General features: G+C 43.0%; 1 protein-coding gene across 1 annotated transcript in view; it reads left to right on the plus strand.

The window, feature by feature from the left end:
* pnpt1 (polyribonucleotide nucleotidyltransferase 1) overlaps positions 1 to 16,927 on the plus strand; it is a 127,872-nt gene that overhangs the window by 68,498 nt on the left and 42,447 nt on the right. The window contains exon 20 of the mRNA XM_084320028.1: positions 13,802 to 13,873. Within this exon, the coding sequence (XP_084176154.1) occupies positions 13,802 to 13,873 (72 nt within the window). The remainder of the gene's footprint in view (positions 1 to 13,801; positions 13,874 to 16,927) is intronic.

Genomic DNA, 16,927 nt, shown 5'->3' on the forward strand with positions numbered 1-16,927 from the left:
TGCGCAGCGCTCAGCTTCTGCTCGCAGACGCAGATTCAGCTGTTGTTGTGATGAGTCTGATGACGTAGCAGGGGTTGCCAGATTGGTTGGTTTTCCACATAATTTTAAAGCCTGTTTACGGTGTATTTTAACTGGGTTTTCGGCTGAAATACATATGAAATCTGGCACATCTTTGAACGCCGTTATAACAGAGTGCTGAGAATGAACGCACTTTTGAACTCCTAAGTGCTCCTAACTACTAAGTGCAAGCCCAGATAAGTACTCGCTATTTGCATATCAATAGCGCCGGTCGTATTTAACACACCTGACGACCGGGGCTATTGATATGCAAATAGCGAGTGTACTCCCAGTTGATTTCAGGAACGCACCACACACACACACACACACACACTGCTGGTGTCGTCACTGCTGCTGGTTTAGCTCTAGATAAGGGCAAGAATGCGACCCCCATCTACTCCTCTTTGCATAATAGTAGGACAGGTAGTCAGAAGGGGGGGGGACATAACTGCATTCTGAAAAAATGGGGGGGACCCATTCCAATGTCCCCCGTGCCAAATACGCCCCTGCTCGCCATACATTGGCAAAAAAAAATGTAAAAAAAAAGATTTTTCTTTTTTTTTTTTACAATTTTCTATGTTGATTTAGAATTAGAATGTCAACATTATGAACGAAGCTTCGAACTATTCGGTACAGCCCTAGCATGTTTTGATATTGTCAATTATCTCACTTTTACTAGGTGACTTTTACTGTGACTAACTGAAATATGCCCCAAAAAAAGGAAAATGGACATAGGGACGTTTTTTTATCAAAGGGCAGCAGAGACAAGTGGTACAGGGACACAGGTAAGGTCTGGCTTAGTGATTATAATAGTGCAGTTCAGCATTCAGTAACCCATACTTTTTGTGAATGTGATTTTGATACTACATTCTGTTGAACACACACCTCAAAACCGTACCTAAGGAAAATTGGCTCAATTGCAAGAAAAGTAATAGACAGTTATGATATTACATTCTGCATAATTCGTATGCAAAATATTGTGGTTCCCTGCTTTAGTCTGTTGACACATTTCTATACTAAAAATGCTTGTGTAGTCCTGTGTCATACCTAAATGTCATATAACTGAATTGTATAGAAACAACTCACCAAAAGTGACTATTGCACAACTGATTTGACAAAAAAATCCACAAAGGGGGGGAAACCCCCCCTTCACCACTCCCCCCCTCATCGCCATACCTTGCCTTTTATTGAAAAGACGCCACTGAGTACCGACATGATTCGGTCGATACCCTTAAAAGTACCGGATTCGGTACCCATCCCTACTGCACGTGGTAGCAGCATTCACACACTGCTATAGAGTTTCAGGGATCTGCTGTCACTGCTGCAGGACATCCCGCCCCCCAGCTCTCAGTGTTGCTCCCTGCAGATAGAGTACAGGCTAAGGCTGCGTGATTAATCGAGTATCGACTTCAATTACGGTTTTGTTTTCCCACAATCATTAAAACGAGATAATCTAGATAAAACTATTATTGTGCTGCATGCGGTGTTGCTCTCATTTAGTCTTGTGTTGTAAATGCAGCGCACCCTTCCTTCACAGCGGTGCACTCCGCCCCTCCCCCCCAAAGCCAAACAGTGGTTTCATCTCGTGTTAAGAGGGAGGAGGAGCCATGACACATTTCTCCAGATATTTTTAAACGTCTTTTGTAACTTGTAGAAGATGACAGAAAGGTCTTTGGTAACTCGTAGAAGATGACAGAAACGTCTTTGGTAATGAATGAATGAATGAATGAATGAATGAATGAAAACTTTATTTAACAGATTGCAGAATGGGTACAATACAGTACGGCTCAATACATACAATTGTTAAGGGGATGCAGACCTGAGAAAGACGTTTGTCTTGTTTCCATCAGGGTCCCCCATTTTCAATTCATATAGACATTTATGACATACATAACATACATGACATTTATGGCATAGGGACATATAGGTATTTAGTACTGATACATTTGTGACATAGGCGGTATTCAAATATACAGTACTGTTACCCCTAGATCCTGACAGAGTATATACATATGATGGGGAGGGGACTGTACATTAGGAGGGGGTGGGTGGGTGGGAGGGGAATATACATACGGCGGGGAGGGAATATATACATGCGGTGGGGAGGAGACTGTCTATTAGGAGGTGGTGGGGGTTTTGGGCATTTACGGTGGCCAGTTTCGAATTGCAGCCTCCCGTAGGTGCTCTTTAAGGGCGGTTTTGAATGTGGGCAGGGATTCACATTCCTTTACAGCTTTGGGTAGGGCGTTCCACATTGTTGTGGCATAATTGCGAAACGTGTTTAGTCCCTTGTTTGAGCCGAATCTGGGTTTAACATGATTTGTTGAGCTTCCTCTGGTGTAGTGGTTGTGGTATTCACTGACCTTTGGGAAGTATTTTGACATGTACATGGGCACCCCGGTCGTATAGTGTATCTTGTAGACCAGGCCCATTGCAAGTTGCTGTACTCTGTCGTCTACTCTAAGCCATCCTAGGTTGGCAAAGTGGGCAGGGGTGAGGTGGGTTCTGGGGTTCAGGTCAAGTAGTAGTCTGACCAGTTTGTTTTGTGATGTTTGTAATTTTGTTTTAAGCGCCTTTGAGGTGCTTTGGTACCATGAGGTGCACGCATAGTCATAGTACCCTTGAATGAGTGCTCCTGCCAGAGTCCTCAGGGTATTCTTGTTTACCAGAGAGGAGATCCGGTACAAGAATCTAGTTCGTTGGTTGACTTTTTTTATTACATTGGATGCCATTTTGTCACAGGAAAGATTTGCCTCTAGGATGGAACCCAGGTAGGTAATTTCGTCTTTCCTTGTGACAATATTGTCACCCACTGTAACTGAGAAGCCGTCGGTCTTGCTGAGTTTGTTATTTGAACCGAAGAGAATGGACTCTGTTTTGCCCATGTGTAATGATAGTTTGTTATCAGCGAGCCATATGCAGATTTTGCCTAGTTCCGTGCTGAGGGTTTTTTCAACCTGCAATTTGTTCTTGTCAGAGACCAGCAGGGCTGAGTCGTCCGCAAACAGGAACAAGTTGCAGTCACAGGCTGACGACATGTCATTTGCATAAATTAGGAAGAGTAGCGGTCCTAGTATGCTTCCTTGTGGAACACCACAGCTCACTGTGAGGGGGGGGGATAGAGTACCGTTTACCTCTACCATCTGTTCTCTCCCCTCCAGGTAGGATTGCATCCAGCTCACTGATAGGCTATCAAAACCAATTGCTTTTAGCTTGTCCATTAGAATGGAGTGATTGACAGTGTCGAAGGCCTTTTGTAGGTCCAGCATGACCATGCCGCAGTATTTGCCAGCGTCCACCTCTTGTTTGATGTGGTCGTTCAAATAGAGGAGGCATGTGTCAGTGGAGTGGGACGTTCTGAAGCCAGATTGGAATTCGTAGATTAGGTTTTTTTCCGCCAGGTACTTTTCGACCTGTTCGTAGACTATTTTCTCCATGACTTTCGAGATGGAGGTAAGAATAGAAACAGGGCGGTAGTTGCCTGGGTCTAATTTGCTGCCCTTTTTGTGTAGAGGGGTCACTCTCGCAATTTTGAAGTCCTTGGGGACGTGCCCCTGTTTTATAGAGAGGTTTATTATGTGTGTGATGACTGGGGTGATGGCGGCTGCTGCGTCTCTGAGGAATTTGGAGGGGATGTTGTCATGGCCAGTGGCCTTGTTAGGTTGGAGGGCGCTCAATTTTTTGAGTACCTCATCGGTTGTTACCATTTCAAGTTTGAAGTCGTCTTTGTGGACCCCTAGGTTTTTGTAGTATGCTACTATGTGTTCTACCCCATAATGCCCTGAGTGGGAGGGTAGTTTGTTTACCAGTGTTGTGGCTATGTTTGTGAAGAAGATGTTTAAGTAATTGGCTACATCCAGCTTGTCTGTGATGAGCGTGTTGTCCGTCTTTATGTTTATGTTTGAGAATCTGGTTTTAAGTTTTTTACTGCAGCCTAGTTGATTATTGAGTAATTTCCAAAGTTCGCGGGGTTTGTTTTTGTTTTCCTCAGTTTTGTCGTTGATGAAATTTCTTTTTGCGGTTCTGATCATGGTGTTTACGTCATTTCTTAGTCTGTTTCTTTGGATTTTTAGTTCAACCACGTGGGCTTGGAGTTCACTGTTTGAGCTTTTGGAAAGCTTTGTCTGACTTTTATGAAGTTCAGAGCATTTTTTGTCTCTGGTTTTCATAGCGGCCAGTATTTCAGTGTGCATCCATGCCTCAGCGCGATTTTTAACCCTGGTGGTTCTTATCGGTGCCATGTTGTTGAGTATTGCTGTGAATTTGGTTTTGAATCCAAGCCATGTTTCTTCAACCTGTGTACCACTGAGCTCATCTGACCAGTCCAAGCTCCCCAGTTCTAGGTTAACACTTTGGGTGCCGGCCAAAAATCCGGAAAATGACTGTGGGTTGCCAGGATTCCTGGACGATTCTAGCATATCTCATGATCTTAGCGGAGCTATTTCTATATTTTATATTATAACTATGGGGAAATGGTTGGGCTCATTTGAAGACGACAAGTTGATGTACACAATGCAAAAAACCGTTTGTTTCTGCATGTCTTCGTTCGTTCACAATTACAAGTTAAAAAACGTCAACAAAAGATAAAAGTGGAGGTAAATTATTTAGAACAGAAGTTACAGGCACTTTTATGAAAGGTGTGCCGGCGGGGTGATAATAGGTACTGAACGTGTTATAAAGCAATTTAGACTGGGATGGATGGATGGATGGTTTGATTGATTGATTGTTTGACAGATTGTTTTATTGGTTTGATTGATAGAATGTTTTATTGTTTTGTTGATAGTTTGATTCATAGATTGATTTGTTTGATTGATTGATTACTTTGTTGGTCATTTGATTGATAGAATGTTTGATTGTTTTGTTGATAGTTTGATTCATAGATTGATTTGTTTGATTGATTGATTACTTTGTTGGTCATTTGATTGATAGAATGTTTGATTGTTTTGTTGATAGTTTGATTCATAGATTGATTTGTTTGATTGATTGATTACTTTGTTGGTCATTTGATTGATAGAATGTTTGATTGTTTTGTTGATAGTTTGCTTGATAGAATGTTTGATTGTTTTGTTGATAGTTTGATTCATAGATTGATTTGTTTGATTGATTGATTACTTTGTTGGTAATTTGCTTGATAGAATGTTTGATTGTTTTGTTGATAGTTTGATTCATAGATTGATTGGTTTGATTGATTGATTACTTTGTTGGTCATTTGATTGATAGAATGTTTGATTGTTTTGTTGATAGTTTGATTCATAGATTGATTTGTTTGATTGATTGATTACTTTGTTGGTCATTTGATTGATAGAATGTTTGATTGTTTTGTTGATAGTTTGCTTGATAGAATGTTTGATTGTTTTGTTGATAGTTTGATTCATAGATTGATTGGTTTGATTGATTGATTACTTTGTTGGTCATTTGATTGATAGAATGTTTGATTGTTTTGTTGATAGTTTGATTCATAGATTGATTGGTTTGATTGATTGATTACTTTGTTGGTCATTTGATTGATAGAATGTTTGATTGTTTTGTTGATAGTTTGATTCATAGATTGATTTGTTTGATTGATTGATTACTTTGTTGGTCATTTGATTGATAGAATGTTTGATTGTTTTGTTGGTAATTTGCTTGATAGAATGTTTTATTGTTTTGTTGATAGTTTGATTCATAGATTGATTGGTTTGATTGATTGATTACTTTGTTGGTCATTTGATTGATAGAATGTTTGATTGTTTTGTTGATAGTTTGATTCATAGATTGATTTGTTTGATTGATTACTTTGTTGGTCATTTGCTTGATAGAATGTTTGATTGTTTTGTTGATAGTTTGATTCATAGATTGATTTGTTTGATTGATTGATTACTTTGTTGGTCATTTGATTGATATGCCTGGCGCTAATGAACAAGTAAGTTTTATAACTACTGGTGTAGGTCCAGACAACATTATTATAAAATACAGAATACTTTACAATGCAAAAAACTTGAAACTTTGATGCCATGAACATTTTTATTGTAAAATATGTTCAATAAACTGGGTGACAAGTCATCAGTACCAACCATTGTTGCTGTGCATTATATGCTGGTAACATTCACAGTATAGGATTATGGTAATTTACCAAGACAATACCTTATAAAAAGTGAACACTGGAGGATAATCAACCATTGTTTCAGTGCATTTAGGAGTTTGTTGGTAACATTCACAGTATAGGATTATGGTAATTTACCAATACAATACCTTATAAAAAGTGAACACTGGAGGATAATCAACCATTGTTTCAGTGCATTTAGGAGTTTGTTGGTAACATTCACAGTATAGGATTATGGTAATTTACCAAGACAATACCTTATAAAAAGTGAACACTGTGATGATAACCAACCATTGTTTCAGTGCATTTAGGAGTTTGTTGGTAACATTCACAGTATAGGATTATGGTAATTTACCAAGACAATACCTTATAAAAAGTGAACACTGGAGGATAATCAACCATTGTTTCAGTGCATTTAGGAGTTTGTTGGTAACATTCACAGTATAGGATTATGGTAATTTACCAAGACAATACCTTATAAAAAGTGAACACTGGAGGATAATCAACCATTGTTTCAGTGCATTTAGGAGTTTGTTGGTAACATTCACAGTATAGGATTATGGTAATTTACCAATACAATACCTTATAAAAAGTGAACACTGGAGGATAATCAACCATTGTTTCAGTGCATTTAGGAGTTTGTTGGTAACATTCACAGTATAGGATTATGGTAATTTACCAAGACAATACCTTATAAAAAGTGAACACTGGCTGATGATAACCAACCATTGTGTCAGTGCATTTAGGAGTTTGTTGGTAACATTCACAGTATAGGATTATGGTAATTTACAAAGACAATACCTTATAAAAAGTGAACACTGGAGGATAACCAACCATTGTTTCAGTGCATTTAGGAGTTTGTTGGTAACATTCACAGTATAGGATTATGGTAATTTACCAAGACAATACCTTATAAAAAGTGAACACTGGAGGATAATCAACCATTGTTTCAGTGCATTTAGGAGTTTGTTGGTAACATTCACAGTATAGGATTATGGTAATTTACCAAGACAATACCTTATAAAAAGTGAACACTGGAGGATAATCAACCATTGTTTCAGTGCATTTAGGAGTTTGTTGGTAACATTCACAGTATAGGATTATGGTAATTTACCAAGACAATACCTTATAAAAAGTGAACACTGTGATGATAACCAACCATTGTTTCAGTGCATTTAGGAGTTTGTTGGTAACATTCACAGTATAGGATTATGGTAATTTACCAAGACAATACCTTATAAAAAGTGAACACTGTGATGATAACCAACCATTGTTTCAGTGCATTTAGGAGTTTGTTGGTAACATTCACAGTATAGGATTATGGTAATTTACCAAGACAATACCTTATAAAAAGTGAACACTGTGATGATAACCAACCATTGTTTCAGTGCATTTAGGAGTTTGTTGGTAACATTCACAGTATAGGATTATGGTAATTTACCAAGACAATACCTTATAAAAAGTGAACACTGGCTGATGATAACCAACCATTGTGTCAGTGCATTTAGGAGTTTGTTGGTAACATTCACAGTATAGGATTATGGTAATTTACAAAGACAATACCTTATAAAAAGTGAACACTGGAGGATAACCAACCATTGTTTCAGTGCATTTAGAAGTTTGCTGGTAACATTCACGTCACATGAACTACAGGGCATATCTTACTTGGTCTCTCGCATCGATGACTGCATTGTCCATTGATAAATGGATGAAGCGCCAGATGATCTGTGGACCAAAAAATATCCAATACATGCTTCCAAAGTATATAAATAATAGGCCAATGGACTGCATTAGAAAAGTGTGGTATGTTACCTACAGTATATACTTTTTTAAACTGGGTGACTGTCAGCAACCATTGGTTCTGTGCAAACGGTAAAAATGAGGGGGGAAAAAGATAAATAAAAAAAAACTATATACACACACAATGCAAATTATGAATGGAGTCGATACAGCTAGATCGCTAACATAACGTCTCATCTGCAAGTGGTCCAAACATGCCTATGCAATATCGACAACCGTGGCCCAAATACATGTGTTCAACGCATTTGTCTTGTACAGAAAACAGTGCAACTACCCATACACTATACTATACTATACTATACTACAATATACTATACTATACTATACTACACTATACTATACTACACTCAGCTAGCTATACTATGTACCGGTACACATGGTTCTGTCTGTATCACACAATGATGGATTATTTAGAAGTAATCTGTACTTCTGTGTGCCGGATTATTTAGAAGTAGTCTGTACTTCTGTATGACAACTAATAAAGAAACTATTTAGAGAAATCCCTCTTTGTGTGGTACAGAGCGAAGCATTTGTCACGATGCAGGGGGACTTTGCACGATGTGCAAAAATATCTGGTCTCACTCCTGATGCCACGCCTACTGCAGACACGACATTTCCTACACGGTAGCTTTCTCTTCGGGGTGGCTTTGTATGCAACCATTACATGCTTCACAAAGCCACCCACTAATCTGCTCTGCGGGTCCCCCAGTGGGGCCCTAGGGTCGACACGCCCCACCTGCTCAGCCCCTGCCTCCTCCTCATCCCCACCCCCTGCCTCCTCCCCTGCCTCCTCCCCTGCCTCCGCCTCCGCCTCCATCTCCGCTGTCACCCCAGGAATCTTCTTCTCCTTACCGTCTGTGTAGGTCCGCGCCACAGCCCTGGTGAACCGGAAGAGGTTGGAGTAATGCCCTTGTGGGTGCTTTTTTTTGTACAAGACAAACGCGTTGAAGATACATATTTGGATCAGATACATCACAAACTTTTTGGTCCACTTTCCAGTCTTACGTGTAACCGGATAGTACGATATATTTTGATCCAGCTGATCGACGCCGTTCATGAATTTATTGTACTCCATGATTGATGTTGGCTTGAGCATCTCCACCCTCAGCGCTTTGCCCTTCTTCTGCTTCTTCCACACCATCGCCTTTTCCATAGTGTCCTCGTGGAAGCTGCTGATGGTCTTCACGATTCTCTTATCGCGCCATGCCACGATCAGGACCTCCTTGTTGTTGACCGCAATGCGCTCCCCCACACCGATGTCACGTTTGGTAATGTTCTTGATGATGGCTGGCTCGCCCCGGTGCTTCCTGAGGGTACCACAGACGTCGGTCCTCAACTGTCGGAGCCTGGCTGACATACGTACCGAGTTGTAGAAGTTGTCCATGTAGAGCGTATAGCCGGCCCCAGACAGACGTCCAAGCAGACCGACGACCGTGTCCCCCAGGATCGAGCCTTCCCGACAATATGGCTTAAATGAAAAGCAATATCCTGTGCGTGATTCGCACAGGAAGTAGGACTTGATGCCATAGCGGGTGGGCTTGTTGGGGTTGTAGACCCGGAAGGTCAGGCGGCCTCGCCATGCCATCACCCCCTCGTCAATGGCGAGCTCGCGTTCAGGCTGGTACAGCTCCTTGCACCTCGTGTTTACATGGTCGACTACAGGGCGTACTTTGCACAATTTGTCTCTAACCTCCAGGGAAGTATTGTCCGCAAAGTGGAGGAATCGCCAGATCAATTGGAACCTGTTGCGTGGCATGGTATCAGAGTAGTACGGTGTGTACATCATGTCGTCAGTGGTCCACATCTGGTCCACGCGAGGCTTCCGCAGGACACTGCTAAGGAAATGGAGTCCGAGGAACTTCTTCAGCTCCTTCAATGTGAGGGGCTTCCAAAGCAGTGCCCTGCTACTGGTTAGCGTGGGGTCCAGCCGGGCAATGGACTGCTCAGCGTAGAGGTTGGACTGGGCAACAATAGAGTTCAGAAAAGCATCTGTCAGGAACAGATCCATCCATTTCGCAGGCCGGTAAGATCTGAGTGCCTTGGCGTCCTGGAGCAACCCCGGTTGGGCTGTGAAGGGGATCCTTTGAGGCACCCAGCCCTCACGAGACCAGGCATTCTCCTCTTCCTGACGGATCGCAGCCCTGCTCTTCGCTCCTCCACGACCTGTCAATTATACAAATATACTATAACACCCCTACTGTAGACATTCATATGCCACGTAGTTACAAACTGTGTGAGTGAATGAGTGAGTGTGTGTGGGGTTCAGATGTCAGAGCTGGACGTGGTGTGGGGGTCAGAGGTCAGAGCTGGAAGTGGTGTGCAGAGTGAGGCCAACTTACCGCTCTTAGATGTGCGTTTCCGCCCTGCAACAGGTTCCGGCATGTCCAGACTAGCATCCAGTTCTAGAATCACATGATGTAATACATTACACTAGGGCAACGCATTGTCATTGTATTTACCACCATCACCACCAGACCAGGCCCTGCAGCAGCCAGTCACCACCAGGCCCAGGCCCTGCAGCAGCCAGTCACCACCAGGCCCAGGCCCTGCAGCAGCCAGTCACCACCAGGCCCAGGCTCTAGCAGCAGCCAGTCACCACCAGGCCCAGGCTCTAGCAGCAGCCAGCTACCACCAGGCCCAGGCTCTAGCAGCAGCCAGTCACCACCATGTACAATTACCTGCAGGAGTAGAATGTGATCCTATGTCGTTGCCAGTCTCAGCGTCACTATCTGCAGGGTCTGCGCCAGAATCTGAATTGGATTAAATTCATTCAGTAAGTAAGTCTCACAAAACACAATAGTAATACATTTACACATACATAAATGTAGTTAGTACATACCCAAGCATGTTGGTGTATTGGCCCCGGATTCGGTTTCGGAGTGTTCTGCTGTGTGAACACAAAATAAATCAGCGGCCATCAAAGCATGTACATGTGTGTGTGTTGTAATCAATGGAATTTTACATATGCTACACAACCATGCATTTAAATATAGGCCTCGCCATGTGTCCATGCCATTGTGTATGTGTGTGCTGTAATCAATGGAATTTGCATATAGAGGCCTCACCATGTACTGCGAAGTTCAAAGGTGTTGGAGAGGATGCATGTCTTTTGATCTTGTGTGTGTGTGTGTGTACACACACTGCACACACACACACACACATACACACACACATCAAATGGCATGGGGTGAGGCATCTACACACACACACACACACACATCCATGTAACTAAATGTAGTGGCCTGTACATGCCTACTATATCTTGATTTGAACATGCACAAAACAATATTCACATTGCAACATACCAATTACCACGTCGACCACCACCACCACGTCGTATCATGCCCAGCATGCAACTATTATCACTTACATGATAGCTACACACTTCAAAGAGCCACTTCAAAGGGCGTGCACATGCACACACACACACACACACGCACACAAGACAACCTAACTGTAGCACATGGTAGCGTGGCCTGTACTGCATGCCTACTATATCCTATATCATTCAACTATCGATTTGAACATGCACAAAACAATATTCACATTGCAACATACCAATTACCACGTCGACCACCACCACCACGTCGTATCATGCCCAGCATGCAACTATTATCACTTACATGATAGCTACACACTTCAAAGAGCCACTTCAAAGGGCGTGCACATGCACACACACACACACACACGCACACAAGACAACCTAACTGTAGCACATGGTAGCGTGGCCTGTACTGCATGCCTACTATATCCTATATCATTCAACTATTGATTTGAACATGCACAAAACAATATTCACATTGCAACATACCAATTACCACGTCGACCACCACCACCACGTCGTATCATGCCCAGCATGCAACTATTATCACTTACATGATAGCTACACACTTCAAAGAGCCACTTCAAAGGGCGTGCACATGCACACACACACACACACACACGCACACAAGACAACCTAACTGTAGCACATGGTCGCGTGGCCTGTACTCTACATCCCTACTATATCCTATATCATTCAACTATCGATTTGAACATGCACAAAACAATATTCACATTGCATTAGTAAACATGACGTACCGTTGCCCCGTCGACCACCACCGTGTCCGACTCCCACGTCTGAATCGTGCGATGAATCAGACTCATACCTCCGACCCAAGCCGAGATCATCGTCAGATGATTCCGGAGCTAGAATATAATAAATGCATATCAGCGTTAGGTTTGGCAAACTAACGTTACATAGTCACAGAATAAGCGGTAGGTAAATCATCAAATACACGTTTCACACACACACAATCACATGCATATCGCCGGCGTTGGTTTGTCGAACTAACGTTACATAGACAGTCACAGTATGTAAATCATCAAATACACGTTTCACACACACACACAATCACATGCATATCGCCGTTGGTTTGTCGAACTAACGTTACATAGTCACAGTATGTAAATCATCAAATACACGTTTCACACACACACATATATATATATATATATATAAGACCGTGTAATTACCTGGTGGTTCCCAATCGGCGCTCCCATCAGATTCGTGGGCGGTCGAATCGCTGTCCCCTGACTCGCATGAAGAAGCTATGACCACAGCGGCAGCCTTCCTCTTCCTCGAACTGCGTCGGGTAGAGCCGCTCCCGGTCCCGGGGAGAGACGCGTTACTGGGCCCAGCAACGGTCTCACGGCTCTCTCCGATCGGAGCTACCAAAGACGTTGGTGCTGTTGGTGCTGCTGCTGCTTGAACAACCGCGGGTCCAAACGCCAGCTTCGTCTGAACAAAGCGACCCGCCGCCGGATTGTCCCCTCGCTTTCCTACACTACGTCTCTTCATACTGATCTAAATGAAACTACTAACTGATCAAACTACTATTACTACTACTGAAATATACTACCTAGACTACACACTAATCCCTCGAATAGTACTACTACTTAGCACGACTAAGTACTTTCTAAAGCACAGCTGAAACCTTACAATTAGTCTGATACTACCACTATACTGTATAACACTATAAATATAGACTATAGGCTGATCTCAATTCAAATCTCTCTCTCAATCTCTCTCTCTCTCTCTCTATCGCTCTATCTATCTCTCTCTCTCTCTCTCCTCCAAAACCTCGTAGATTCTGGGATCGCGCTAACGTTTTATACCTGTGGTTACATTGGCCAGGTATGCTGGCCAATCAAATGCCAGATTCATTGTGGGGTACAATATTCCCCCTATTGTGATAGTGTTAGAAAATAGGGGGACACTGCCACCTAGTGAAATTTGAGAGGAAATGCAGTTTCCGGTTAAAATTTTCTTCCAAAAGCTCGGCGGTGAAGTTCAGACGGGGAAAATCGAAAAAAGATGTAAACAGATCAAAGACGCTGTACAGCGTCCTCGGCACCTTGAGCATGGCCGGGAAAGACGCTGTAAAGCGTTTCCCGGCACCCAAAGTGTTAAAGGCCTCTCTAGAGTAAGTTTTGAGGTCTCTAGATGTGACTGTTTTGTGACAGCCGGCCTTCTGTTTTAGCTTTTTGCGGGTACAGAAAATCATATAATGATCACTTAACCCGCATGCTATCACCCCTTTACTGGAGATCATGGACTTGTCAGAGGTCAAAATGAGGTCAATGGTGGTTTGTGTCGAATCGCATACCCTTGTGGGTTGTGTGATTAGCTGGCTGAAACCGTGCAGGTCAGAAAATCTACTGATTCTACTGACTCGTAGAAGATGACTGAAAGGTATTTGGTAACTCGTAGAAGATGACAGAAAGGTCTTTGGTAACTCATAGAAGATGACAGAAAGGCAGCCTTTGAGCGAGACGAAAGTTAAACCCTTTTTAATAGTGGTTCCTGCCTGTGCTTTACAGGGAATAGAAGATTACCTGGGAGACATGGACTTCAAAATGGCGGGAACAAGCAAGGGTATCAACGCCTTACAGGTACTGTAGCTACATCTCTACAACATTAACCCTTTCACTACCACACTACAGAAGGTTAACCCTTTTACTACCACACTACAGACGGTTAACCGTCTAGTGTGGTAGTGAAAGTGTTAACCGTCTGTAGATTCAAGATTGTTTATTGTCATGTGCACAGTTAGACAGTTTGCCATACAATGAAAATCTTTACAATGAAATGCCATACAATGAAAATCTTTGCTAGTCCGCCCTTCACACAAAATCACACAATACTTAACCATATTTAAATACAAGCGAGTGCTAGCAAATAGTGTGGTAGTGAAAGGGTTAACCATTTGGTAGTGTGGTAGTGAAAGGGTTAAACCCAGTGGTACTTTAACCTCACTAGAGACCTGATGCCTAACCCTCCATTAGAGATGATCACTACTTGCTAAACCATGGCTCCCAGAATGAAACGGCATGGACATAGGCTTTGTCCAGTACTCTCAATGCCAGCTCTACTCTCTCCATGCCAGCTTTACTCTCTCAATGCCAGCGCTAGGCTTGGGCGGTATCATTTTTTTCATACCGTCATACCTTGCTGACATCACACCCCGGTATACGTTCATTTCATCAGTGGGGGGGGGGGGGGGGGGCTAAGTTAACAATATACTCGTCATCGCCATACATAAAGATTTTCCGAGAGTAAATACTTGATATCTTAGTCATAACCATAGTTGCAAGACGTTATAATGAAAGGTCTCGTTATCTTGCATTGTTTCTACATAAGCAAGCACACGTTAAATTCCTTAGCGACCCGTGTTACCAAAAGACTGCACAGCGCGCACATTTGAGACACAGATATAAAACGAGTCATACGGAACGTATAACGGAGGCTGAAATTAGACCAATGTGACTCACAAACTCACGACAGTAGTACACAACTACACATACAGACGCACAAAATTGTATCTGCATCGATTAACTGATAATCAAAACCCAGCTTAAGCCGTTAAACCCCTGCCAATACGCACACAGAGTCGAACTGGAAAGGTTTACCAAACAACATACACTCCCGGCATTCATAACTCGGACAATTATATTATTATTAACTTCCCGCTTTCGAAGAAAAGATATCCGGACCCCCATACGTTCATCTTCCATACGCTTAACCATAACATAACTTACTTACCCAAACAACGTGTTCCCGGGTCCACATTCACGCACGAATCCGTACTCTCAAAACTTTAGAAAAACGTTTCGATACCCAAATCCACAATCAACCGATGTCTGGAAGTTGACCCATGGTCCATTCGACCTTAATAAACGGACGGCCACCGGTCCATAACCGCATTCTATAGAAGAATAAGTCTTTATTTGTCGTGCAGATGAACACACATGCGAGATGGAAGACCGACAGGAACACGCGCGTTGCGTCATCCTGCTCTGCTGAGCTCTGACTGAGAGAGGGAAAGACAGACTGCCCTGCCCTCTGCTGGCTCGTGCTGTGCACTACAACCAACCAGCCGTCCCTGTTAAAACTCTGTGTCAGAGTAATATAAAGAAACGCATCTGTGATTTGGCGCACAGTCTGTGACGTCACGGTATTGAAAATCATTCCGACGGGATTTCGAAATACCCTGGTATACCGTAATACCGTCATACCGCCCATGTCTAGCCAGCGCTACTCTCTCAATGCCAGCTCTACTCTCTCAATGCCAGCTCTACTCTCTCAATGCCAGCTCTAGTCTCTCAATGCCAGCTCTACTCTCTCCATGCCAGCTTTACTCTCTCAATGCCAGCGTTACTCTCTCAATGCCAGCTCTACTCTCTCAATGCCAGCTCTACTCTCTCAATGCCAGCTCTAGTCTCTCAATGCCAGCTCTACTCTCTCAATGCCAGCTCTACTCTCTCAATGCCAGCTCTAGTCTCTCAATGCCAGCTCTAGTCTCTCAATGCCAGCTCTACTCTCTCCATGCCAACTCTAGTCTCCCTGTTCCAAGTGAAGTGGGTGAGTGGATGGATGGATGGATGAATGAAGTATTAACAGATCGCTCCTTTAGCTTCATCTGTGGTTCATGCAGCTGTGGTCCCGTGAACAAGGCCTTCTGATCTACATTTCTCTCTCTGATCTGGCAGGGATTTAGAATATTAAGCAGCAGTTTAAAAGAAAGGAAAAGTTGCTAGCCAGAAATCTGTAGCCAGAACTATCTTAGCGCTGCAGATCAGGTCACCAGTGTCAGAGCATTCTCTGCAACATCCGTCTTTCAGAAATTGGAACGTTAACAAAACATAAAATCTTTTGGTGAAACGCAATAATCATAATGAGGTGAAGGAGTGAGAAGTCTATTCAAAATCCCCTTTCTCTCTCACTCTCTCTCTCTCTCTCTCTTTGTCTCTCTGTGTCTCTCTCTCTATCTCTCGCCCTCTGTCTCTCTCTATCTCTCTCTGTCTCGCTCTCTCTCTGTGTCTCTCTCTCGCTCTCGCCCTCTCTCTCTCTGTGCCTCTCTCTGTCTCTCGCCCTCTCTGTCTCTCTATCTCTATCTCTCGCTCTCTCTCACCCTCTATCCCTCTCTATTTCTCTCTCTGTCTCTGTCTCTCTCTCTCTCTCTCGCTCTCTCTCTGTATCTGTCTCTCTCTCTCTCTCTCTCTCTCACTCTCGCCATCCCTGTCTCGCTCTCGCCCTCTCTGTTTCTCTGTCTCTCTCTCTCTGTCTCTCTCTCTGTCTCTCTGTCTCTCTCTTTGTCTCTCCCTCTCTCTCTCTCTTTCGCTCTCGCCCTCTCTCTCTCGCTCTCTCTCACCCTCTGTCTCTCTCTATCTCTCTCTCTGTCTCGCTCTCTCGCTCTCTGTATCCGTCTCTCTCTTTGTCTCTCCCTCTCTCTCTCTTTCGCTCTCGCCCCTCTATCTCTCTCTCTCTCTCTCTCTCTCTCTCTCTCTCTCTCTCTCTATCTATCAGAAGACCTTGTTCAAGGAAACAGAATACAAGTACACTCGCAAATCAATAGTTTTTGTATTCACTGTGGTAAAAAAAAAACATGTTTCAGCATGATGGCTTTTGCCCACAATAAGTAAGAAGATTATTGTTTTGTGTGTGCC

The sequence above is a fragment of the Notolepis coatsorum genome (genome assembly GCF_963971535.1).
Source record: "Notolepis coatsorum genome assembly, chromosome: 8".
NCBI lineage: Eukaryota > Metazoa > Chordata > Actinopteri > Aulopiformes > Paralepididae > Notolepis > Notolepis coatsorum.